The sequence below is a fragment of the Uloborus diversus genome, chromosome 4 (assembly GCF_026930045.1).
Source record: "Uloborus diversus isolate 005 chromosome 4, Udiv.v.3.1, whole genome shotgun sequence".
NCBI classification, from domain to species: domain Eukaryota; kingdom Metazoa; phylum Arthropoda; class Arachnida; order Araneae; family Uloboridae; genus Uloborus; species Uloborus diversus.
In genome coordinates this window covers 133227323-133248924 of record NC_072734.1, presented here as the reverse complement: position 1 = coordinate 133248924, position 21602 = coordinate 133227323, and the positions used below count along the sequence as shown (strand labels likewise).

General features: G+C 31.5%; 1 protein-coding gene across 1 annotated transcript in view; it reads right to left on the bottom strand.

The window, feature by feature from the left end:
• Positions 1-4502: 4502 nt before the first annotated feature.
• Positions 4503-21602, bottom strand: part of LOC129221483 (complement component 1 Q subcomponent-binding protein, mitochondrial-like) — a 30132-nt gene continuing 13032 nt past the window's right edge. The window contains exons 3-6 of the mRNA XM_054855962.1: positions 18756-18849; positions 17227-17338; positions 11913-12001; positions 4503-4759 (exon numbers count right to left, since the gene is read on the bottom strand). Of these exons, the coding sequence (XP_054711937.1) occupies positions 4610-4759; positions 11913-12001; positions 17227-17338; positions 18756-18849 (445 nt within the window). The 3' untranslated portion in view covers positions 4503-4609. The remainder of the gene's footprint in view (positions 4760-11912; positions 12002-17226; positions 17339-18755; positions 18850-21602) is intronic.

Below are 21602 nucleotides of genomic sequence, written 5' to 3'. Positions count from 1 at the left end.
TTAGTTGTTACGCAATTTTGTATATTTTTACAATGATCTGTTTGGAAAATGTTAGGGTTCTGATTTTTCACAAAATATCTTAACATAGTATTAGACACCTTACAAATATATGCGAAAAGTGCACTTTTCAATCTCCGACTTACCTTTTTCAACTCTCCCTAAATGTGTCTGAAGGAAGCATAATCAATCTTATGCTTTTGACATCTCTTCTGTCAAAAGACAGCTAAGTTATTGATGTTTTAAAATCTATTAGCTACAAACATATTACTCTAGCACTTTTTTTCTGTGATAAATGAGCCCATCTAGTTTTATTTATGTTTTTGAAGTTACGACCATTTAAAAACAAAACTATAATTTTTAAGTCAAACACACCCTTCTCAAAACTCATTTCTAAACTTATTAGCAACATGTTAGATTCTAATAAAAATACATTAATATTTTTTATCCTACTTTCCAATTTAATATCATAAATATGTTTAAATTTGATATTGCATATTTTTATATTCACAAATATGGATTCTAAAAGAACCCAATTTGAAGCTATTTTCAAATTCACAAAATTATTAGTAAATTCTTTACAATTTTCCTGCACCTAAAATTTGAGACATTTCTGTTTTGACAATATTTTCTATACAGTAACATTTTTTATGCAATATGAACTAGTGTATCTACTGCGTAGCTGTGGAAATGTCAATTTGAGTTGAAATATATTAGTGTTACTAATTATATGTGTAAGCTACATTTGCTTTGGTAAAAAAATGCTTAAATGCTCAATTAACTGGTTTATTGATGTAAATAATAAATCAAAATATCATAATTTTTTATGATGATTCATGTAGTGCATTTTCAATTAGCATGATAACCAAATATTTTTCATCATCTAGATAAAAACATTAAAATTAGATGTGTATAAAATTTGTATGATAAATGTTTCTGTATCTCTGTATCTCTATAGTACTATCGTTTTTAAAAAAAAATGAAATTATTTAATTTTGTGTATATTTTAAGATATATTCTGATCTAAAACCATACTGTGATGGATGATAGTGAGAAAGAGATTATCAGAGTTCAACTGAATATTATTTTTTTGATATTAGCTGGATCCTGCCCTTTCACGCCAATATTTTTAGACTGTTTTTCAACAGGGCGCTCAACCTCTTCTATTTTTTAGCATTTTAGGAATCTGAAGTCTCAGTTTTTTGTCACTTTGTAACCAGTGGTGAATTAAGGTGGAGGCTATAAAGATATACAGTATGTCCCTGTTTACCCAGCAAGACCTGTTTTCACAACCGTTTGAGCTACATACATACTTCCTATTGCAAAAACGATCAAAATAAATCTGCAAAATTTTTGATGATAAAGAGGTAAAATCCCATTGTAAACAATAACAGACAAGTAGTTCAGAAGCAGATACAATGAGATTTTGAAGTGCTTAAAAAAATTGGCTGGCAAGAAGGAAACGGCTAAAATGCTTAAATTTTATGTTTAATTCCTAAAAAGCTGACAAGAATCTAGTATAGTAAACAGTTATTTTTTAAACAAACATTAAAATATTTTATAAAATACTTGAGAAATAATAAAAGTGTGGGAATGACAGGAAATCTGCCTGGTGAGAGGACTGCCATAACAGCAGATTTGTTAGCACAAGTGGCTTGTCTGGATTGTACAGGGGTGGGGGACAGCCCCAGAGGTGATAAGTGGACTAAAGTAAAATTTTCTGAGACCCCTCACTTTTTAGGTGCACTAGCCGCCTGTGAGTGCCATACCTGCTGATGTTCATATGGATTTTGACTACAGAATGGGTTCGCAATTTTATTTAAGGGCATTAGTAGATCATAGAGAAATTTTATTCTTACCTAGTAAAAGTGAAACTCTCCTGCATGAAAACAATTACTTTTGACTTTTGAAAATATATGTACTTCTGCAGTATTTTTTTCCCTTCCTAAAATGAACGTTTGTTCAGAACTAACTATTATTGATAAGTGTTCATTGTTCATTTTTAGAAGATTTCAGTTTTACAAAGAATTCCTGTTCTTCATTTCAACAGAAAAGGTTTTCAGTCATTAACAAAGAAAAAAAAAAAAAAAAAAACGCCAACATCTTTACTTAATTATGTGTTAAACATCTTTATGTCTTATACTCAAATGTATTCATCATTCTTATGTTCTATGTATTATTTAACATTAATTTCATGTTATTTATTTATATTTTGATTTCATTCTTTGAGCTATGGAATTTTATGAATGTAGTAGAATCTTGGTTAAATATGTTCATCAATGAAGATATTTTCAAATAATGAAATAACTTTATAGTTCATAATGAGAAGTTGTCATTTTAATGTATCCAAATGCCACTTGCATAGCCAGAAATTACCTTTTGAGGGGGTGGAAGTGGCATAATGGTTCTCCCACAGTGAGATTTTCAGAAAAAACTTTGAAATGACTTAAGTTGAAAAATAGAAAGGTGAAAAAAGTGATATGTTGGACAGAGGTCTGAGATGTCTAATACATCATTTTTCAAAAATAATTTAAAGATTGAACATTAGAGGGCATTGTTATAAAATGTCTTATATAGTGTGAAAGTGTGCTTATTGAACTGAGGTCTAAATTCATTTCAATGGGTTTGATATGGCCATTTATCACAGTAGTAATATGCTGCAACCGAAGAATTAAGTTCGAAATTGAGACATGGAGCGTAAGTCTTCTCTGAGACTAATGCTTATCGGATAATTGTATGATTTTATATTTGATCATATCAGTTGGTTATTACGAAGATTAACGTAATTGTAGGAGCATGTCTTTAATATTCCGAATAATGCTTTATATTACTTATTGTAATAGAAAATTAGACGTGCTTTTCTGGTCAGCATAAAGCAAAATCTTAATTGGTGATACGTATTAATTTTTAAAAAAAGCACTTAAAGCTGAAAAAATTAAAGTATACGGAGAATTACATGATGTTATATACTCTTACTGAGCAGTCAAAGCTTCTGTATTCGGCGCTTTGGCCAAATTGTGCTTTGTGCCATCTAGTACCACATTTTTGTTTTGTAACATTGTAAATTATTTTACACTACAAATGGAGGCTGAGTTCACACCAAGGAAGCCAAGATTCTGCTACAGTATTTTATCAAAGTATTTAAGAGAATAGTACAATATTTTTTAAGTTTGATTATTTATTATCATTCAATATTTTTTCGTTTTATTGCTCTTGGGGGAAAAAAGGTGCCATTTTTAAATCAATTATTTGCTTTAATATTTTAATCCACTTCTTTGTGTTATGAAAGAAGTACTGTGAAAATGTCGAATATAAGTGTTATATTTTGAATGTTTAAAGTTCAATGTTCTATTTATTGCATTTATAAAGAATAAAGCTTGTTACCAGCAAGAGCCAATTTGTTTCATTTTTTAAAAAATGCCTATTATCTCTCCCCTATATATGTATCAAAACATTAAGATTACTATCAGTCTAATATCCCCTTACAATAAATTAACACAAAAAGGTGTGGAATAATAAGGTTTCTGCATTTGCTGCTGCTTGCATTCTGAATGTCTTGTAGACTTATCTCATTCATTTATTAGCGCTTTTGAAAATAAAGCACTAGTTTCTATGCGATCAGAAATGTCGTGAATGCAGCGTGTCTTTTACTGTTGTCTTTAACAGTCAGACAGTGAAATTATATCAGAATATGTCAGTACTTGTTTCTTTAGTGTTCATTAAAAACTACTGGATTCTGGAAAATGTTTTTCAGTTTTCAAGGGTTGTTTAGAAATCTTAAATAATTTGCCCTGTATGTAGGTCTAGCCCCCTGCTTATGTACTAAACAGCCTATTCATCAAAATGTCATTACATCACCATGACATAAGCCTTAAAAAAAATATTTTCTACATTGAGCAACTATTTGAGTCTACAGGCTACTAAAGCAACTATCTTTAGTAGCAGAGCTCAGTAGCAACCCTGAAATTTTAACGACAGTAGCTTTGTGCTTGAAAATTAAATGAATCAATTAACCAACATTTTGTTGCACAAAAATTGCAAATTACTGCAGACACGTGTTTTGGTGTTACATGGAACACTTTTTTCGATGCAAGGAAGTGTGAACTTTTGGATTGATTAAAATATACTTAATGAGGCTTTTCAATCAATAAATTTATTTCATTGAAAAAAATTTAATGAATTTATCAAAAACAAAGCCTTTAAACGGTTGGTTGAGCATGAGACCCAAACCCTTAATGTCCAAGCAGCATGCAGTTTATTGCAGGCAAGGCTATTTCTCAGTTAGCACATTAATAAACTGTTCATCACAACCAAACATCTAAAATTCGAAATTCTCAGGCTTGCTGCTAAATCCCCCTATTATTCCTAGTTTCAAAATTGGATGGTCAGCCTACAAATTAAAGTATAATTTTTTTCTGACTATAATGTCATGAAGATATATACTGTAACCTCTTTACACTTTTTGCTCATTCCCTACAAAATGTAAAATGAAACATTTTTCTCAGTATTACATTTTTATTAAATTGGAAACAAAGATCTACTCATGAAACAATGATTAGTAGACATTACATACATTTGATAACATGTGTATGACAAATGAAAAATACTACATTTACTTCTTTTCAACAAAAGACTTCATTCCTTGTAGCAAACTAATATAGAGCTTATGTTCATATGCTGTAAAAAATTTCCCCATTTCGTCAGCGAAATCATTGGAAATCCCTCTTTCTTCCAAGTAGTTCATAAGCAGATCATATAGGTACTAAATATACAAAAATAAAAATTATCAGAATGCAACATTTTAAAAAATTGTTAGAAATACAATATAATTAAGTACCAAGGTTGTCAGAAAATCAAAAGTCTAAACTGCTTTTTAGAAAATCTTTCCTTATTACTTGTTCATATTGAAATTAAACATTAATATAATAATTAATACACAAATAATGTTGCTATTTATTCTTTATAAACATTTTAATTTATGTATTTACTAGCAAAAATACCCAGCGTTGCCCGAGTCAGTAATAATTGTGAGAAACAATTGCTACTTTCATTCGTTTTCTGTGTTAACTGAAAGAGTCAAAACACACCGCTTTGAGGTAATTAAAAATCAAGCTTCTTCCTTACCCATAAAAGTAAAATAGCAATAAGTATAAAGAACAAAATAGTATTCAGTTAGAAACGAAAGCACGATATTTGAGCATATAAAAATTTGAAGAATTTCCAAAATAGGAACTAACAAAAACAAAGATCACTAAAAAAAACCGTGCGCTTTATTTAATTAAATAGTACACACAAAAAGAAAAAAAAGGCTCTCTATTGAGTTTCCCTAAGTGTGCAAAAAAAAGTTTCCAAAATGTTTAAATGACTTTACACTCATGTTTGCTCCGGAGAAGCCTTGGCTCAAAACTTTCAATATGATTACCATTAATATTGATGTGTTAAGGCAACAAATTTTTGTAACAATGGGTTTTGTATTTCTCTATAAAAACTGAAAATAACCAGTACCATTTCATTTTCTAACAGGCATGAGATTGCTGAAAAGGGGGGAAAAGAGGAAATTCATGTGCAGCAGAAAAGATGAAATGGCTCCCATGAACAAAAAAATGTTTGCAACTTAGATTAAAGGAAAATAAAACTCAAAAATATTCATCTACTCTGGCTCTCTGAGCTATAATATTTGAAGGAATGAATTTTAAGCTGCTTTGCATTGGGAGCAGAGGCATTGCTACAGTGTTTGCGGCCCGGGGTGGTTCCTCAATTAGCCGCCCTTTTGTTGTGAAATAACTAAGACATGAAACTGTCAAAGGTGTTAAAATTAAAATTGTAAATTTAATTAAAGAAAAAAAAGACATCAATTTCTATATACATGCAAAAAAAAGGAGGGGGATAGGGCTCAAAAATGGAGAAAATTGGTAAATTTAAGTCAAAAATTGCAATTTTAGGCAATTTTTAGTGAAGTTAGGAAAAAGGGCGGGTTGGTTTTGTTTTTGATTTTTTTTTCAAAGTTAGTCTCTTTAAGTGTTTCTTTGTGACGTTAGGGGCACTAAAAGGAAATTTTCCAAAATCAAAGTTTTAAAATGTAGCTTTGAAGAAGTTACGGAAATCGGGAATGATCATATACTCAATTCGAAAATTTTAAGCTCTGAAATATGCAATTTTAGGCTATCTTTGGCAACCCAATTGCATGCTTATTCTAATGCAGTTGTAGGCATCAGGGAAGAGAGGGGCGCTGAGGTATCTTACTGAAATATTTTTTAAAATGAAAATTTTTTGCACCAAAGTCTTAAAAATGCAATTCTAGACTATCTTTAGTGACGTTAAAGGGTTCCCTAACCCCCAACGGCATTAAAAATGTTGTGAAGTCAGACGGCTCTCTCCAGGAAAATTTGTGTAATTTACGTCTAACTTTAGGCTCTGTTTGATTTTGCCAGGAGGAACAAAGGGCAGAAGAAAGTTTCCCTTCCAAAATATTTCTTAAAGCTGAAGTTCATTTTAGGCTATCTTTCAGAAGGAAGGGTTAGCAAGTTCTCTCACCCACGCAAATTTCTAAGAATGAAATTTTGAGCTATCTTTGGGGACGTTAGGAAAAGGGGTGATGAACGGCTTTCTTCCCTCGGAAAATTTTTAAAATTGAAGTTTTCAAAACGCAGTTTTAATCTTTGGAGACATTAAGTAAGAGGGGGGGGGGAGGCGGAGGGCGATTAAAATATCTCTCAGAAAAATTTTGATACTGAAGTCCTAAAAACGTATTTTAGGTTATCTTTGATCAAGTTAGGAGATCAAGGGTACTCTGAGTTCAAATGCTGTTTTCACAAATTGATATTGAGGTATTGATTTTTTAAAGGCGTAATTTTAGGCTACATGTTGAGACTTTATAAGAGAGGGTGGAAGTTTTCTCTGGGAAAGTTTTCAGAATTAAAGGCTTAAATATGTACTTTTGGGCTATGTTTGCTACGTTAGAGGAAAGAGCATGGTTAGGAGACCTGCCAAGAAATTTATCAGCATTGAGTTCTAAAATCAGATTTCTAAGCCATCTTTGGTGATATCGGGGAAGGGGATGAGAGATTCGAGCACTCTCCTGCCTAAAAATATTTTGAAGCTATCTTTGGCGATGTTAGAGTACAGAGTGGGGGTGGGAGAGGTGCCCAACGGGAATTATTTGAAACTGAATACGCTAAAGCGCATTTTTAGACTGTTTGGCCAAGTTGAGATCCTAAACCAAATGTTGAAAAAGGAAATTCTTTACCTTCCATAGGGAATAGACAAGCATGTGATCCAAAGTTTTCGGATAGCTTCTCTACTCTCAAAATCGAGAAAACAGAAATCCCTTTTACTTCTTTTGAAGTTGAGAACTCTTGTCAATTTGTCGCCCCTAGAAAAGTGCCGCCTGGGGCGGACCACCTCCTCTGCCCCACCCTAGCTACGCCACTGATTGGGAGGGTTAGTGCAGATATTTGAGACAAGCAGGGCCTACAATTCGACTTTTTCCAAGGGGGGGGGGGGGGGTACTCTAATTATTTATAAAAAAAAACAGAACCCACTTCCACTAACATATAAATGTATTAATTTTCTAAAGCAAGGAGGCAACTCCCCCCTAAGTGACGGCCTGGTGACGCCATGTACGCGCTAATTACTGTGAGAGCTTTTACTCTTCGTGAGTATGGAACAAGAGGAAAGGATGCCCCCATAAGGAGATAGGTGTATTCCATCTAATCATTCTAAAGTTAATGAAAAAATCTAACCCAAAATAACTGATTTTTTATATTGTTATTCCTGTATTCATTGTTTTCCTGCATTCATCTTTTTTTTTCTCCAGGCATACATGAAACATAAAGTAAGACAAAACAACGTAAGCAGAAGCACAAATTTGTAAATTATGGCAGACACGTGTTTCGGCGTTACAGGGAACGCCTTTTTCAATGCAAAAAATAATGAGCTTATGGATGAAAAGACATCCGACAAAAGCCAAGAGCAGATAAGCATGCAGCTTAAAAGATAAAAACAGCGGATTAGCCAAACAGAGACAACAAGGGGGCTAAGTGGGTTTCCCATAGCCAGACCATCTAACATAATATAAAATTTCCCATTAAAAACAAAAGAACATTGCTTAAGACAAGTACGGGTAAGGAAAATCAAATCCTCAATTTCCTTACTGGTGAAATGAAATTCAGAAAGTCTTCTACGAAGGCATAACAATGAACCCTCGATGGGAACGTTCGTAAATAAAGAGTTAACGTCAAAAGAGGCCATAAAAGAATTATTTGGAACGAAACTATGAATTTTTTTAACAAACTCAACAGAATTTTTAATAGTAAATAAATTGTGACTCCTAAGGGGAGAAAACACAGAGACTAAATATTTTGCAAGTTTGTACGAAGCCGTACCAATATTGGAAACAATCGGCCTGAAAGGAATACCAGCTTTATGCACCTTAGGTAAAGCATAAAATCTAGCACAATTTGCAATAGATGGAACAACAGAGCGTTTAACATTTGAAGGAATAGACTTAACAGACTTGACAGCAGATGAAATAGTTTTTAACTCTTTAGGATCTTTAGAAAATTCAGCATATGGCCCAGAAGAACTCAAATCATTAGTTTTAAGTAAGTATCTTAACTTAGCCCCATTCTTAGTGATATTTACATGCATTATTTTGAGGTTAAGCTGTTCCAAAAACTGAGGTTTCAATTTTATGTTCGGTATGTTGATGATTGTTTTGTTCTAATGAACAAGAATCAGTTTGAGAGTGATGAGGTTTTATCTATTTTAAACTCCATTGATCCTCATATTCAGTTTTCTTGTGAGAAAGAACGGAATAATTGCATTTCATTTCTTGATGTACTTGTTTCTCGTACTGAAATTGGTTTTGAAACTACTGTTTATCGCAAACCTTTTGCTGTTTCTTTACCTCCTCATAGACTACCGTCTCATCCTCCAAATCAAAAATATTCTGCTTTCAATTCTTTTGTTTATCGCGCAATTAATATTTGTTCTTCGTCGGAACTTCTTAAAGTGGAACTTAATTATCTTAAAGCTGTGGCAATTGATAGAGACTATCTGTTAACTTTGATTGATTCCATTTATAAAAAACTTTCAAATAAATCCCAAACTAACAGGGGTCTGTCCAGGATTTTTCACAGGGTCCGTTTTTTGTGAAAAATCAAATAATTTTGTGAAAAATGAATTAATTTCGTGAAAAATCAAAAAATTTTGCAAAAAAAATTTTTTTTTTGTTAAAACTAAATTTTAGAATTTAGAGATGGCACAAACTGCATCAATTAAACTTAAAGTTGAGTGTTTTCCTTTTCTACGTCCAGAAAATCATTCTGGATTTTTTTTCTGATATTTGGCGGGGGGGGGGGGGGGGGGCATCGCTCTTTCAAGTATCAATATTTATCTACCATTCTACATTATGTTAAATTATACTAGATATATTTCTGTACAGTACTTAAAATAATTGTAACAAAAATATAAATAAATAAAATAAAATTCAGAATAGGGTTCAGCATTCTACTTTTTGACCCAAGACACTCTTAAAAAGCACAGAATTTCGTTTAAAACTTATAAATTCCGTGATTTTAACAAAAATAAAAAGATATTTCAATTGTTTACCTCTTAACAAAGCGTAATAACCATTAAAAATTCGGAAAATCGGATGCAAAGAGATCGCAATTCTCAAAGTGAAGGCATTAAAAGTATAACAACGGCTTGAAAAAGAAATATTTTTGATAAAATTATTTTAAAATTGCATTTTAGAGTCCTATGATAAACATATCATTAATATCTGTGGACACAGTTGACCCAAAAAATAAATTAAAATAAACCATCTATTTACCATTTTAATTTTTGACTCATAACAGAAAATGGAATTTTGCTTTAAAAACTTGAAATGAGAGTTCTAACAGAAATAAAGAGACTTTTCATTTATTTGATTCCTAATAAAGCGAAGTTAGCTTGAAAAAAGAACAATATATGATTCTCATATCGGATGCTAAAAGATTGCATTTTTCAAAATGTAGACATCTAAAGAAAAAAAAAACGGTAATTAAAAGAGTTTATTTAAAGTTAATCATCCTTGTTAGCATCGAAAAATCAAAACCCATATAATTTACTCCCAAAATAACAATTAAACATCGCACCGAATATTTTCTAATCAAGTCATTATAAAGGTTCAACGCCAGACGCTAAGTGGTGATAATTTTGAAGTTGGTAACACTATCTGAAGCGATCGCATTTTTTCCTCACCCTTACTATTCCTTTGCAGTTCTAAGTTCATTTCGCAGATATATATTATTATTGTTTAATAAATCATGAGCGGAGAAAAGTGCTTGCCAATGCCTTTTCAGAAAAGTTTACAAAAACACCGCTGCTAATTAGCTGTGATAAAACAAACAACTATTATATTTATTTGGCAGTAGCAGTTATTTATCGCTTGCAGGATAACTGCTACTGCCCATCCAAGAGTGCCGATTTTTTTTTTTTTTTCAAAATTAGCCGATTTTGTATAAGCTGATCCCTCTAATTTGACTTAAGAAAAGGTTCCAAAAATTATCGGTTTATACACAGAAATGTGCGTTATTTTGCTTTCAGATTTGCTCTTTCAATAAACAATTTGACAGATCCGATCTTGTTTATCAGAATTTTTGAAGGGAATTTTGTGAAGGGTCCGTTTTGTTTGATGGGATTTTGTGAAAGGTCCGCTTTGTTTGATCGGGATTTTGTGAAAGGTCCGTTTTGGTTGATCGGATTTTTGTGAAGGGTCCGTTAACGGACCCAAATATCCTCTGGCCAGACCCCTGACTAATGTTCTTAACCGAACCTTCATCAGAAAGAATTTGGTTGTTTTGCCATTTTTTCCATCTGTAAGCTATCAGGTTGCTAAGATTCTAAAACATTTCCAATTCCAGGTGGTGTTGTCTCCTATTAATAAACTTTCATTCTCTTCTCTTAAAGATCCTATACACCCTCTTAATTGTTGTGGAATTTATAGAATTAATTGTAAACTTGCCAATATTGGACAGACTCGGCGTGCTTTAAAAATTCACTTGAAAGAGCATCAAAATTATGTGAAAAAACAACAATTAAATAAGTCTAGTATTGCTCAACACTGTTGGGATTCGAATCACTCTTTTGATTTTAACTCTTATCAGATTATCCAAAAATGCCCCAATTCATCAGATCTTGACTTTTGGGAATCCTTTCATATTTTGAGGAACAGTTCTAACTTAGTTAACGATCTTAGTGCAGTTCCATATTTTTCTAACATTTGGCTCCCATATCTTTAATACTGTCCTATCCCAATTCCCACCCCCCCCTCTTTTCCCATTCATTTTTATCTATCTTCCTTTGTTTATTTTTACCTTTTTGTCTTGATTGACACTCCCCCCCCCCTTTTCTTCTATTTATCTTTATTTTTCCTTTTTTCGAACATTTTTTGTTTCTGTTTATTTTATTTCATGGTTTTCCATTCAGCTTTCCTTTCTTGCGGTTCACGGTTACTGACAATTTCTTTTTTTGTTGTTTAAGCTTCGGCTTAATCTTTGTCCAATTGAATTCTTTCAATCTGGGTTCTTACCTAAGAGAAAGCTCTTGGCCTTTGCTTGCATTCCTATTGGTTCCGGATCGGTTTATAACTTTGTCATTGGTGTTTGGCTAATCCGTTGTTTTTATCTTTTAAGCTGCATGCTTATCTGCTCTTGGCTTTTGTCGGATGTTTTTTCATCCATAAGCTCATTATTTTTTGCATTGAAAAAGGCATTCCCTGTAACGCCGAAACACGTGTCTGCCGTAATTTACAAATTTGTGCTTCTGCTTACGTTGTTTTGTCTTACTTTGCTGTTCAGCACAAAGGTATTTATTTATCATACATGAAACATGTTGAATCAAGGCTCTATTGTATAACAAGAAACACTTACTCCATCCATTATGTCACCAGACACAGTGTATTTGGAATCATCATATTCTCCTTCGTACAAAGATACTTCAGAAATCTGGAAAGAATCATCTAAAAAAGAAAAATAATATCAATCACACTGATAAACAAAGATTTTTTTAACTGAAACATTTATACTGATTCTAGGGCACGGAGTAGGAAGAAGGAGAGAAATGTCCTACGGGTTTGCTAGTGTAAAAGTGGCAACGGATTGTTCACTTTTTTAGAGGGCGCTGTCAGCGAACCACTCCCGTCAATCGCAGCAGATCAATGTAAATGATGCTAAGTTTCTCATCTTTTTAGAGGCAGCTATTTAAGCAAAAAAAGAAAAATGCTACTGGAAATTGGTTGTAATAAGGGGCTAATATAGTGGATGATGTTTGACTTTCGTCCACAGGAAGTTTGCACATTATTTTGATGGAAAAATTAATTTTATTTTTCATCACCAACTTGCCGAATTCGTCTGCTATTAATATTGCGCTGTGCGATGTTCTTTTTTTTACGAGTTGGAATGTTTCTATTCCTGTAAATAATTGACAAAATGAGAGTGTAGTACAATTATTTGAGTAAATACATTTTTTAATTAGTTGTAAATTTCGTGACATGTTTTGAGAACTAATTAAAGCGAAATAATTTTTGTTTTCACGACCTTTAGCAGATAAAAAAAAATGTTAATGTTCTATTTACTTAACTTTAAGCTGATATTGATTATAATAATTTTATTCGTGTATTTACTAACTACTTAAACGTAATTGTTATCATTGTTTCTTATTATTATTGCATTTTTTTTGTACAACCAAATCGAAAAAAAATCAGGAACCTTTTTCATTTAAAAAATACATGTACAATAAGAGTAAATTGTAATTTTCGAAAACTTGATTAATTTCAACAGAAAACCCCACAAATATCTCAAAAAAGTGTTCCAGGGTATAATTTTTTGAATGAATAAGGTTTCTCGATATTTTTCCATTTGGTTGTCGAAATAAATGCAATAATAAAAAAAATAATGATAACAATTCTGTTTAAGCAGTAAGTAAATGCATGAATAAAATTATTATAATTAATATCAGCTTGAAGTTCAGTAAATAGACACTTAACATTAATTATTTCGCTGTAATTAGTTCTCGAAACATGTCACGAAATTTACAACTAATTAAAAAATGTATTTACTCAAATAATTGTACTACACTCTCATTTTGTCAATTATTTACAGGAATAGAAACATTCCAACTCGTAAAAAAAAGAACATCGCACAGCGCAATATTAATAGCAGACGAATTCGGCAAGTTGGTGATGAAAAATAAAATTAATTTTTCCATGAAAATACTGTGCAAACTTCCTGTGGATGAAAGCCGTACATCGTCCACTATATTAACCTCTTATTACAACCAATCTCCAGTAGTATTTTTCTTTTTTTGCTTTAATAGCTGCCTCTAAAAAAATGAGAAACTTAGCATCATTTACATTGATCTGCTGCGATTGACGGGAGCGGTTCGCCGACAGCGCCCTCTAAAAAAGTAAACAATCGTTGCCACTTCTAAATAGGAAAGATTTATCTCCTTTCTTCTATCTCCCTGTTCTAGGGTAACTTTTGACACTGGATTCAAATATCTAATCAGAAATTTTCCGTCACCCACTTTTTTGGTAATCACAGCTTTTAAGTGATTCACTTTTCCTGTGCTTTCCTATATCACGTAATAATAAAAACTCATATTTACAATTAAAATCTTTACTTATATTATAAAGAGAGAGGGCGGATTTTCGAGTGTTTTTATGTTCGAGGTAATCTTCGGAACCACTGCACCTATTTGAAAAATTCTTTCACTATATGAAAGATGCTTTTTTACTGAGTAACGTAGGCTATAATTCGAAAAAATCCAATAAATAGTTCTTTTTTTTATTCAAATTTAGGTCCAAATTTCACGTAAATTGCCTATTATTGGCTATTAAAGGAGTAAAAAATTACTTGCACATATTAATATTATGTATCGTTAAAAAGAGTAGAATTTTCTGCGTTCTAAACAATTCATTTCAATGCTCTAACTTAATTACGGTGGGAGTAATTTGCGTTTTCAGCTCGAACTTTTTAAGGCTTAGCTGAAATTTAGGCACTACTTTCTTCATTAAATCTATCAATAAAAAGTGAAGGAATTGTCTCACAGTTTTCTTTTTGTCAGCATTGGAAAAAGCGAGACTTTTTATTCCAGATCTCTCTCGACCTTTGGTCGAAAAAATTAGCTTCTATCTTTAAAGGAAAAAAAGTTACAAGCGTTTTAAAATCACTTTTGAAATATGTCATTTTGATTCAGGTTTTCAACCATTTTATTTTCGCGTTTCCATGGTTACGCTTTTAAAATCCATCTTTCACATTTTAATTTCTTAAAAGTATTTTAATATATGTCGTCATTGTTTGGAAAGGTAATTTGTAAGGTGTTTTTTTTAAATTTAAGTTATTAAGTTATTCTTTTAATTAATTGTTGAATATATGTCACTTGACACAATCTTTGTTTTCAAGGTAGACCGGGCAAAGCCGGGCAACACAGCTCTTAATATATAAAGATTTGAAAGCTACTGTTAATGTGATTTTATACCTTTTTGTTTGTTTGGCGAAATATTTATTATTGCCAAAGAAAAAACTTCCCTTCACTTGCTAAAGGGCTGAGTTCCGGTCGCGTGGTACGTTAGGCACTGAGCAGTTCAGTTTAAGATTATTGTTTTAAGGCAACCGTTAATGAAATTCATTGTTTTGAAAGAAAAGAAACTTTTGATTTGTTTTTATCCGAGTGAAATGTATGACATTTTCTTTTTTTCTGATGATGATTTTTGAATGCTGCACGGGATGTTTTTTTTTTCCGTACACGGATGGATTATGATAGCGTGGTTGCTGGGCAAGTTTGGCGATAAACAATAGAGCTGTGTATTTATTTTTACATTTGAAAGATATTATTTGATGTCTTTTTTTTGTTTATTTGGCAAAATATTTTAAATTGCAGTAAAAACCACTTCACTCGCTAAATAGAGTTTTGAAGCAACTGTAAATATAATATAATGATTTGACGAAAAGTTTTAAATTCCAAAGAAACTTAAATAGTTTTTTTTTTTGGAAAAGGTGTGTACGCATTTTATACAAAGAAAAACGATCTTTTCACATCAGAGGGAGAGGGGGCGTCAATTTTTTTAATTCAACGGACTTCCATTAAATTTTTAACACGGGCATCTCTGTGGGGGTACTGCTAGTCTAGTCATAAAGACAAGAAATGTAGAGATAGATAGTCAGGTTGGCTGGTACTGCAGTGATAACATGCTGGTTTGACTTAATGGCACCCATTTTCGTGACAAACAGTACCTGAATTGAATCATTTTCTGTGTTTTTACATTTCAATGCAAACAAAGAACTTATAGATTTTTACTATAAGGAAAATGCTTTAGTATGCTGTAATAGAATTGATTCTGTAATGGATATGTTCGCATTTTAATGTCAAACAGATGAGACTTGGTATTAACTCTTCCAAAAATAGCTTACAAGCTATACCACGGCATGATTGAAACACCTTGCCTTCAGTATCACTAGCATATTCAGTCAAAATGAAGGAAACATGTGGCGATTTTAAGTTTTTATCAGATAAAATTTAGTACAGCACATATCATGGAACAGTTATTCCTGGCCTAAAATTAAATTAAACCAACTTGATTAACTGCTTGGGTTTTATGCAATGCTGTTTTCCCCACTGCAAATGGAACAGCAATGGCAATTAAAAAAAAAAGACTAGACTTGTGATTCTACTGGCCTTTCATATTAAATTAGGCCTTTTCAAAAACTTTTCAAGACTTTGTAACACTGGTACTGAATAAGAATTTGAATACTTAAAATCAGAACTGCTCCGTGTTATTGACGAAAAGCTAAACAAACGCATCGTTGAAAGCCCCCCCCCCCTTATTGTCCAAATTGAATAAATTCCTGCTGATTAATGCTTGACACTTAGGAGGGATGCTCCTGATGCCAAAACAGAAAAAGATGAATAATAGCTAAGTTCTTGATCTTTATTTTAGCATTCATATTGCATGTGAGTACGTGCATGTCTTTCAACCTTCAGCCTAATGTTACGAATAATCTGTGAGTGAAAGAGAAAAACTATTTACATATTTGAATTCAGTTCATCATCTTACACTAAATTAGGTATTTTTCTCCATTTAACAGATTTTTTTTTTTGTAGAGAACATTTAGAAAGATATGTAATCATATTCATTAATCTTCTACATTTTAGCATTTTGCAAAAGCTCCCCCCCCCCCAAATTTTAATTTTTTTTTGCTATAGAATTTATGAACTCCGCTCAAACTCTGTCTTGAAGAAAAAATGGCGACAGCAGTTTCTGGGAGGTATTCATAAATACTATGAGCTTCGAGTAACTACATAAAAATTTGAAGACTAGGGGAATAAAAGCAAACAAAATTAGCTACAAACAAACCAAAAAATCATTTTCATAACACTGTTGTTTTAGTTTCACAATGGATGAAATACTACATTCTTTCCATACAGCAGTTGCACACTCTTGTGCTATGCCATGGAGTGGTCTTGCCACCTGTTCAAACTGAGGCAGCGAGAAGCAGAGGTATGCAAGTGCCTAAGTTGAAAATTTGGAGATAACCAGTATGCAAAAGGTAAGTGAACCTCTCTTCTGTTTTGGGGCAAGAGAGGATTCTAGTAACCCTGGTATTAGCTGGCTGTACAACCTGATTTAAAAACTTTTCAATAAAAGACTACCTAGGACCGCAACTTTAAACACGTTATACTCAAAACTTGGAAAATGTAACATCCCTTTGCTTCTCACTGCCTCAATTATGTTCTTGGTGCTCCTTGTGTAGCTGCATTTACCACTTTTCGAGTTTTCTCCTCACTACCCTACCTCTTAGCGTTAAGCTTTAGGTTTTTAGACTTTTAAATGGGCATGTTTGAATACTGTTGACTCGCCTGTGTGCATTTTATGTTTAAGCGGACAAGATATGACTGCTACCCACATAGATGAATGCCCTGCACTATCTTGCTGTAATTTCATTGTGGAAAAATATTGGAGAGCACATAGCCTCATGACATAACAGTCGAACCACTGGCATATGATAAATAAAACAATGGATGAAAAAAAAGTTTTAAAAAAATTTTGTTTGACTAACTACTAGTTTTCACTCAATGAAAACAGATTTGGCTTACTCTTTCTTTTATTCTTATCATTTAATTCTTCTTGTATTCACTTTTAAAATACAAAAATAATAAAAAGATAGTTATAGAATTCGTTCTTACTGTAAGCTTCATTAGGATCCTCATCAGGCATGGCATGTGAATAAGTGCACAGGAAAGACAGAATTTTTTTGCCCTTTTGAATTTCAACTGTAAATTCTGGTTTTGATTTCATCTGAAAGTACACAATATTAATTTTTAATATTGCATAGTACTACATTAAAAACATGAAGCAATATTTTTTTCCCAAGAATTAAATGAAAAAATATTCAAATGATTTATTCTATAAATTAACATTTCAATCATACAAGCAAGTTAGCCCAGCAACGAATTTTTTTCAGCAGTTAAAAACATGTGTTAAAGGATTTAAAAAATGGTCTGTAAGCAGTTAGCACATTTACAGGTTTGGGGATCCATCACATTGTATTTGGGAGAGCGGTTTTGGTTGCATAGTTCATTACTTTTGAAATAAAAGAGTTTGAGAAACAGGTATTATGATCCCCCTTTGAGGCCCCTATGTTGAAAGTAGTGTCCCTCGAAATTTTGACATGGTTAATCCCCCACTGTCTTTAAGATACATTGATGCTACTAATTAAATGTGATACCACAGTCGAAACTTGTTAACGCGGAATCGCTTAACGTAAAATACTGCTTTACACCAAATACTTATTTGGTCCTGTGAGTTAACAAGCACTTGATAATTTCTAGAATAAATTGAAATCTAGTTAACATGGTCCTGTTAGTTGTGTGTGAGCGGGGTTCAACTGTGCTTATAACATAAAATGCTAATGTTAAATATTGCAAGTAAAATGCAGGATAATGTTTAAAAATAGAACTTTGGTCAATGTTTCATAATTTAACTAAAGACTGCTAAAATTGGGATAAATCAACTAAAATGTGTTCACTTTTTCTTTTTTTTACATTATGACATGAAATGTGCTGTATTTTCTATCGTTGTTATACATGAATATTTTCAATTTTTAATGCCACTGAGTTCCAATAATGAAAAGTCAATTTAGTAGCCTCTTTAAAAAGTCTCAAAAATAGTTGCCCGAAGCAGAAAATAAATCTCCCTCCAAAAAATGTAATAGTATTTATGTCATAATAATGCATTAATCCATTATATGAGAGAAAAATTTTGAAGAAAATTAAAAGGGACTTTTCAAGAACGTTGAATGGAGATATTTTTTTATTTGTTAACACCAATGATTTGTAGCATTTTTTCAGAAAAAAGTCATGTTTTATTTTAAAACACTAGTAATTTGTCTTCTAAATGGCAAACATTTAGAGTTGACTTTTGAGTAAATCTTTAGGTAATCCAATAAAAAAATTGTTACTTTTAAACTTTTAATTAAAATATTTTTTTCTTTCAGATGATTTCTGCCTTTTTGTATCAAGATGTATCTGATATCAAAAATTATTACACTAGGGAGATTTTCCACCTCTAAAATAAGAAATGGAGCTTGCAAAACTAAGTTTTCTGTAAGCAATATATTTAACATACAAATTATAGTTCCTTATATCAAGTGTGACAGAAGGGAAACTCTTTTTAAATCAAATTACCAAATTTGCACAGTTTAATAAATTCTTACTTCACTTGGCTCTGGTTCTTTAGCTTCATTTGTATCAACCACATCTTCATCTTCAGCATCCACTGAATTATTCACATTTGCTTTGATGATTATGCTAATTTCCAACAAAAATTAACATTATTATATTAAAAAAAAACAAAAAAACATGAACTGTGTTACATAGGTCCCCCCCCCCCCCCTCAAATTTCAGAGTGACATTAAAAAAGAAAAAAAAAAGTTTTGGAAAAAAGCAATTATATAAGCATTTGAATTTAATTTTGCAGAAAAATCTTACAAAACATTACATATAATAAATATATTTTTACGTACAGAAAATTTAATATGTTCATAAAAAATACAGTAGAATTCTGACACAACAAACCAAAGCCATTTGCAAGTTTCTTTTTTTTTTCTTTTTGAAGCTTTAAACTTCTGATGCAAAACAAAAAATTGTTGAAAATAATAAAAATTACGTTTGAAAATTTAAATTTGAAGAAAAAAAAATGACAAGTCAATTGTTTTTTTTTTTTTTTTTTGAAAAAATTTACATAAGAAGAAACCCAAGACACTGAAGTATATAACATTATGAAGAACTTGATTGTCAGTAAAGAAAGTAGTATGCCACTGCTAGTTACAGTGATCCTTTTAGTACCTTTTGTACCGGAAAAGTTGCAATTCTAGAATAGACATAAATGCTTTTGGAGCAGCTCCATAAGCATCAATTATTGATCAATAAAAATCAATAATTGGATAAACTTTAATAATTAGTAATTAATACTATATATCAAAAATTTCATTAGAAATTTTGAAGCTATTTTTTTATTTTTAAATGCTCTTAGTTATTTTTAAGTATTCAATTTCATAAAAAATCTGAAATACTCCCCACATTCTTAAGTAAAATGAAAGAAACATTTCCCGAACGACTAACATCTACACATTGACATTCTTTTTCAAATGAATAAACTAAGTACAAATGCAAATGTGATGACTAGCAACAGGCTCTGGGTCCAGCTAGGCTGGTCCTAGCTAGTTTATTAGTCCTTAATGAAGATCAATGACCCACTTAAACATATCCACCCCCTTTGCTCATTACCAACTCTTTCGGTAAGCTGATCCAAATGCCCAAAAAACCTTAAGAAGTAATTTTTTCTAATTTCCAGATTAGTCTGAGATTTGAATAGCTTAAAACAATGGCACCTCATCCTGCATTCAAAGCAAAAATTCAACCCATTAACATTTTTCATTTTGATAAGTTTAAACAACTGAATCATGTCCCCCAGACCAGGGTTGCTCGGTTTAAACCATGTTAGTTTAAAGCTAGTGTTTTTTTTTTTTTAAACCATGGGGTTTTTTACAAAAATGTTTTTTCTTCTTTAAATTTCATTGTTTCCCCCCAAATGTTTTCCTAAATTTTACTTATTATTTCAAAGAACAAAATCTAATTGATGCAAAGTAACTAGCAAAGCTTTATAGATAAATTACAGACTTAATAAATTTAGAAACCTTTATTTTTAAAGGTAATGCAGGTTTCCTAAATAGTTTTTATTATTATTATTATTTTCCTTTTTTAAAATCTATATAGCTTTCCTATTAGGTACATAAATATACAAGGCAGACCAACTAAGTTTTTTTTAAATTACATGCAAAAAAATCTCAGTAGCTCTTTTATAATTTTTATTATTTTTCAGTCTTTTGCATTTCAAAGTAGCTCAAAAAGTATATTTCAACCAAAATCTCATATGCTACCTAATTTGCATGATTATATTTATTGAGATACATTATGTACCATTAAAGTGATACATAGTGTAAAAATATCTTAACACTAGAATATTTAAATGACAAGAGGAAAAAAAAAACTAAAAAATATAAGAACTTAGTAGGCATAGAATTGTGCTTATACATGAACACTTTTTGCATCCCCTATAGACAATGCAGTGAGGACAAGAAAAGAAATTGTATAAAATTATGAAAACAGAAAACATTCATGCAACTCTGTGCTCTTATAAAAAAAAAAGAAAAAAAATTATAATAATAATGCCAAATTCTTACCTCTCAAAGAACTTTTTTGATCCCAATATAATAAAATAATTCTCATGTATGAATGGTGGATGAATCAATAAACAATTATTATAAGTCTTCATCATTAAAATATGTTAAAAGAGTATTTTCATTAAGTTTGTACTGAGGCTTTTGATTGAAATGAGTTTTTTCCTTTGACAAAAAAAAAAAAAAAAAAATTCCTAAATGCGTTAAACCTGAGGAATACTGACTACAATGGAAAACATGATGATTTTCTTAAAACCTACTTGTCCTGTTTCTGTAATTGTTGTCACTGATACATTAGGTAAATAAATTACATGATTTGTTAATCTTTTTTAAATCTTTAAACAAAATATGTGCTGATTTTTTTTATTTTTAAAGTTGTAGAATGTACATCAGTCTTATGATTCATTTATAGATACTACAAAATATTTTCCATGTTTAAGAATGCGTGATTTTAATTTTACTTAAATATTTTATCTATAGTACAGTGGCGGTAAAAAAATTGCATCACCCGCGAAATCCGAATATTTTTAGCATCTATAAGTAATTATGAAATATTTAACGGTTCTTGCATCATATAACACGAATTGGCATCGGTACATGACGCAAGCTATTGCGTAAGATTACATCATCCTTTTAACAGTAAAAAAAAAACAGTTGAACATTCGATGCATTTATTTACGATCTGGACTTTAGAACAGACAATCATCTTCCACAGACCTTAGAACAGCATGGGAAAATGAATCGGGTGTTCATGCATCCACGTCTATTGTACGAAAACGACTGTGCGGTGCGGGTTTGGTGGCACGTCAATGACAAAAGAAG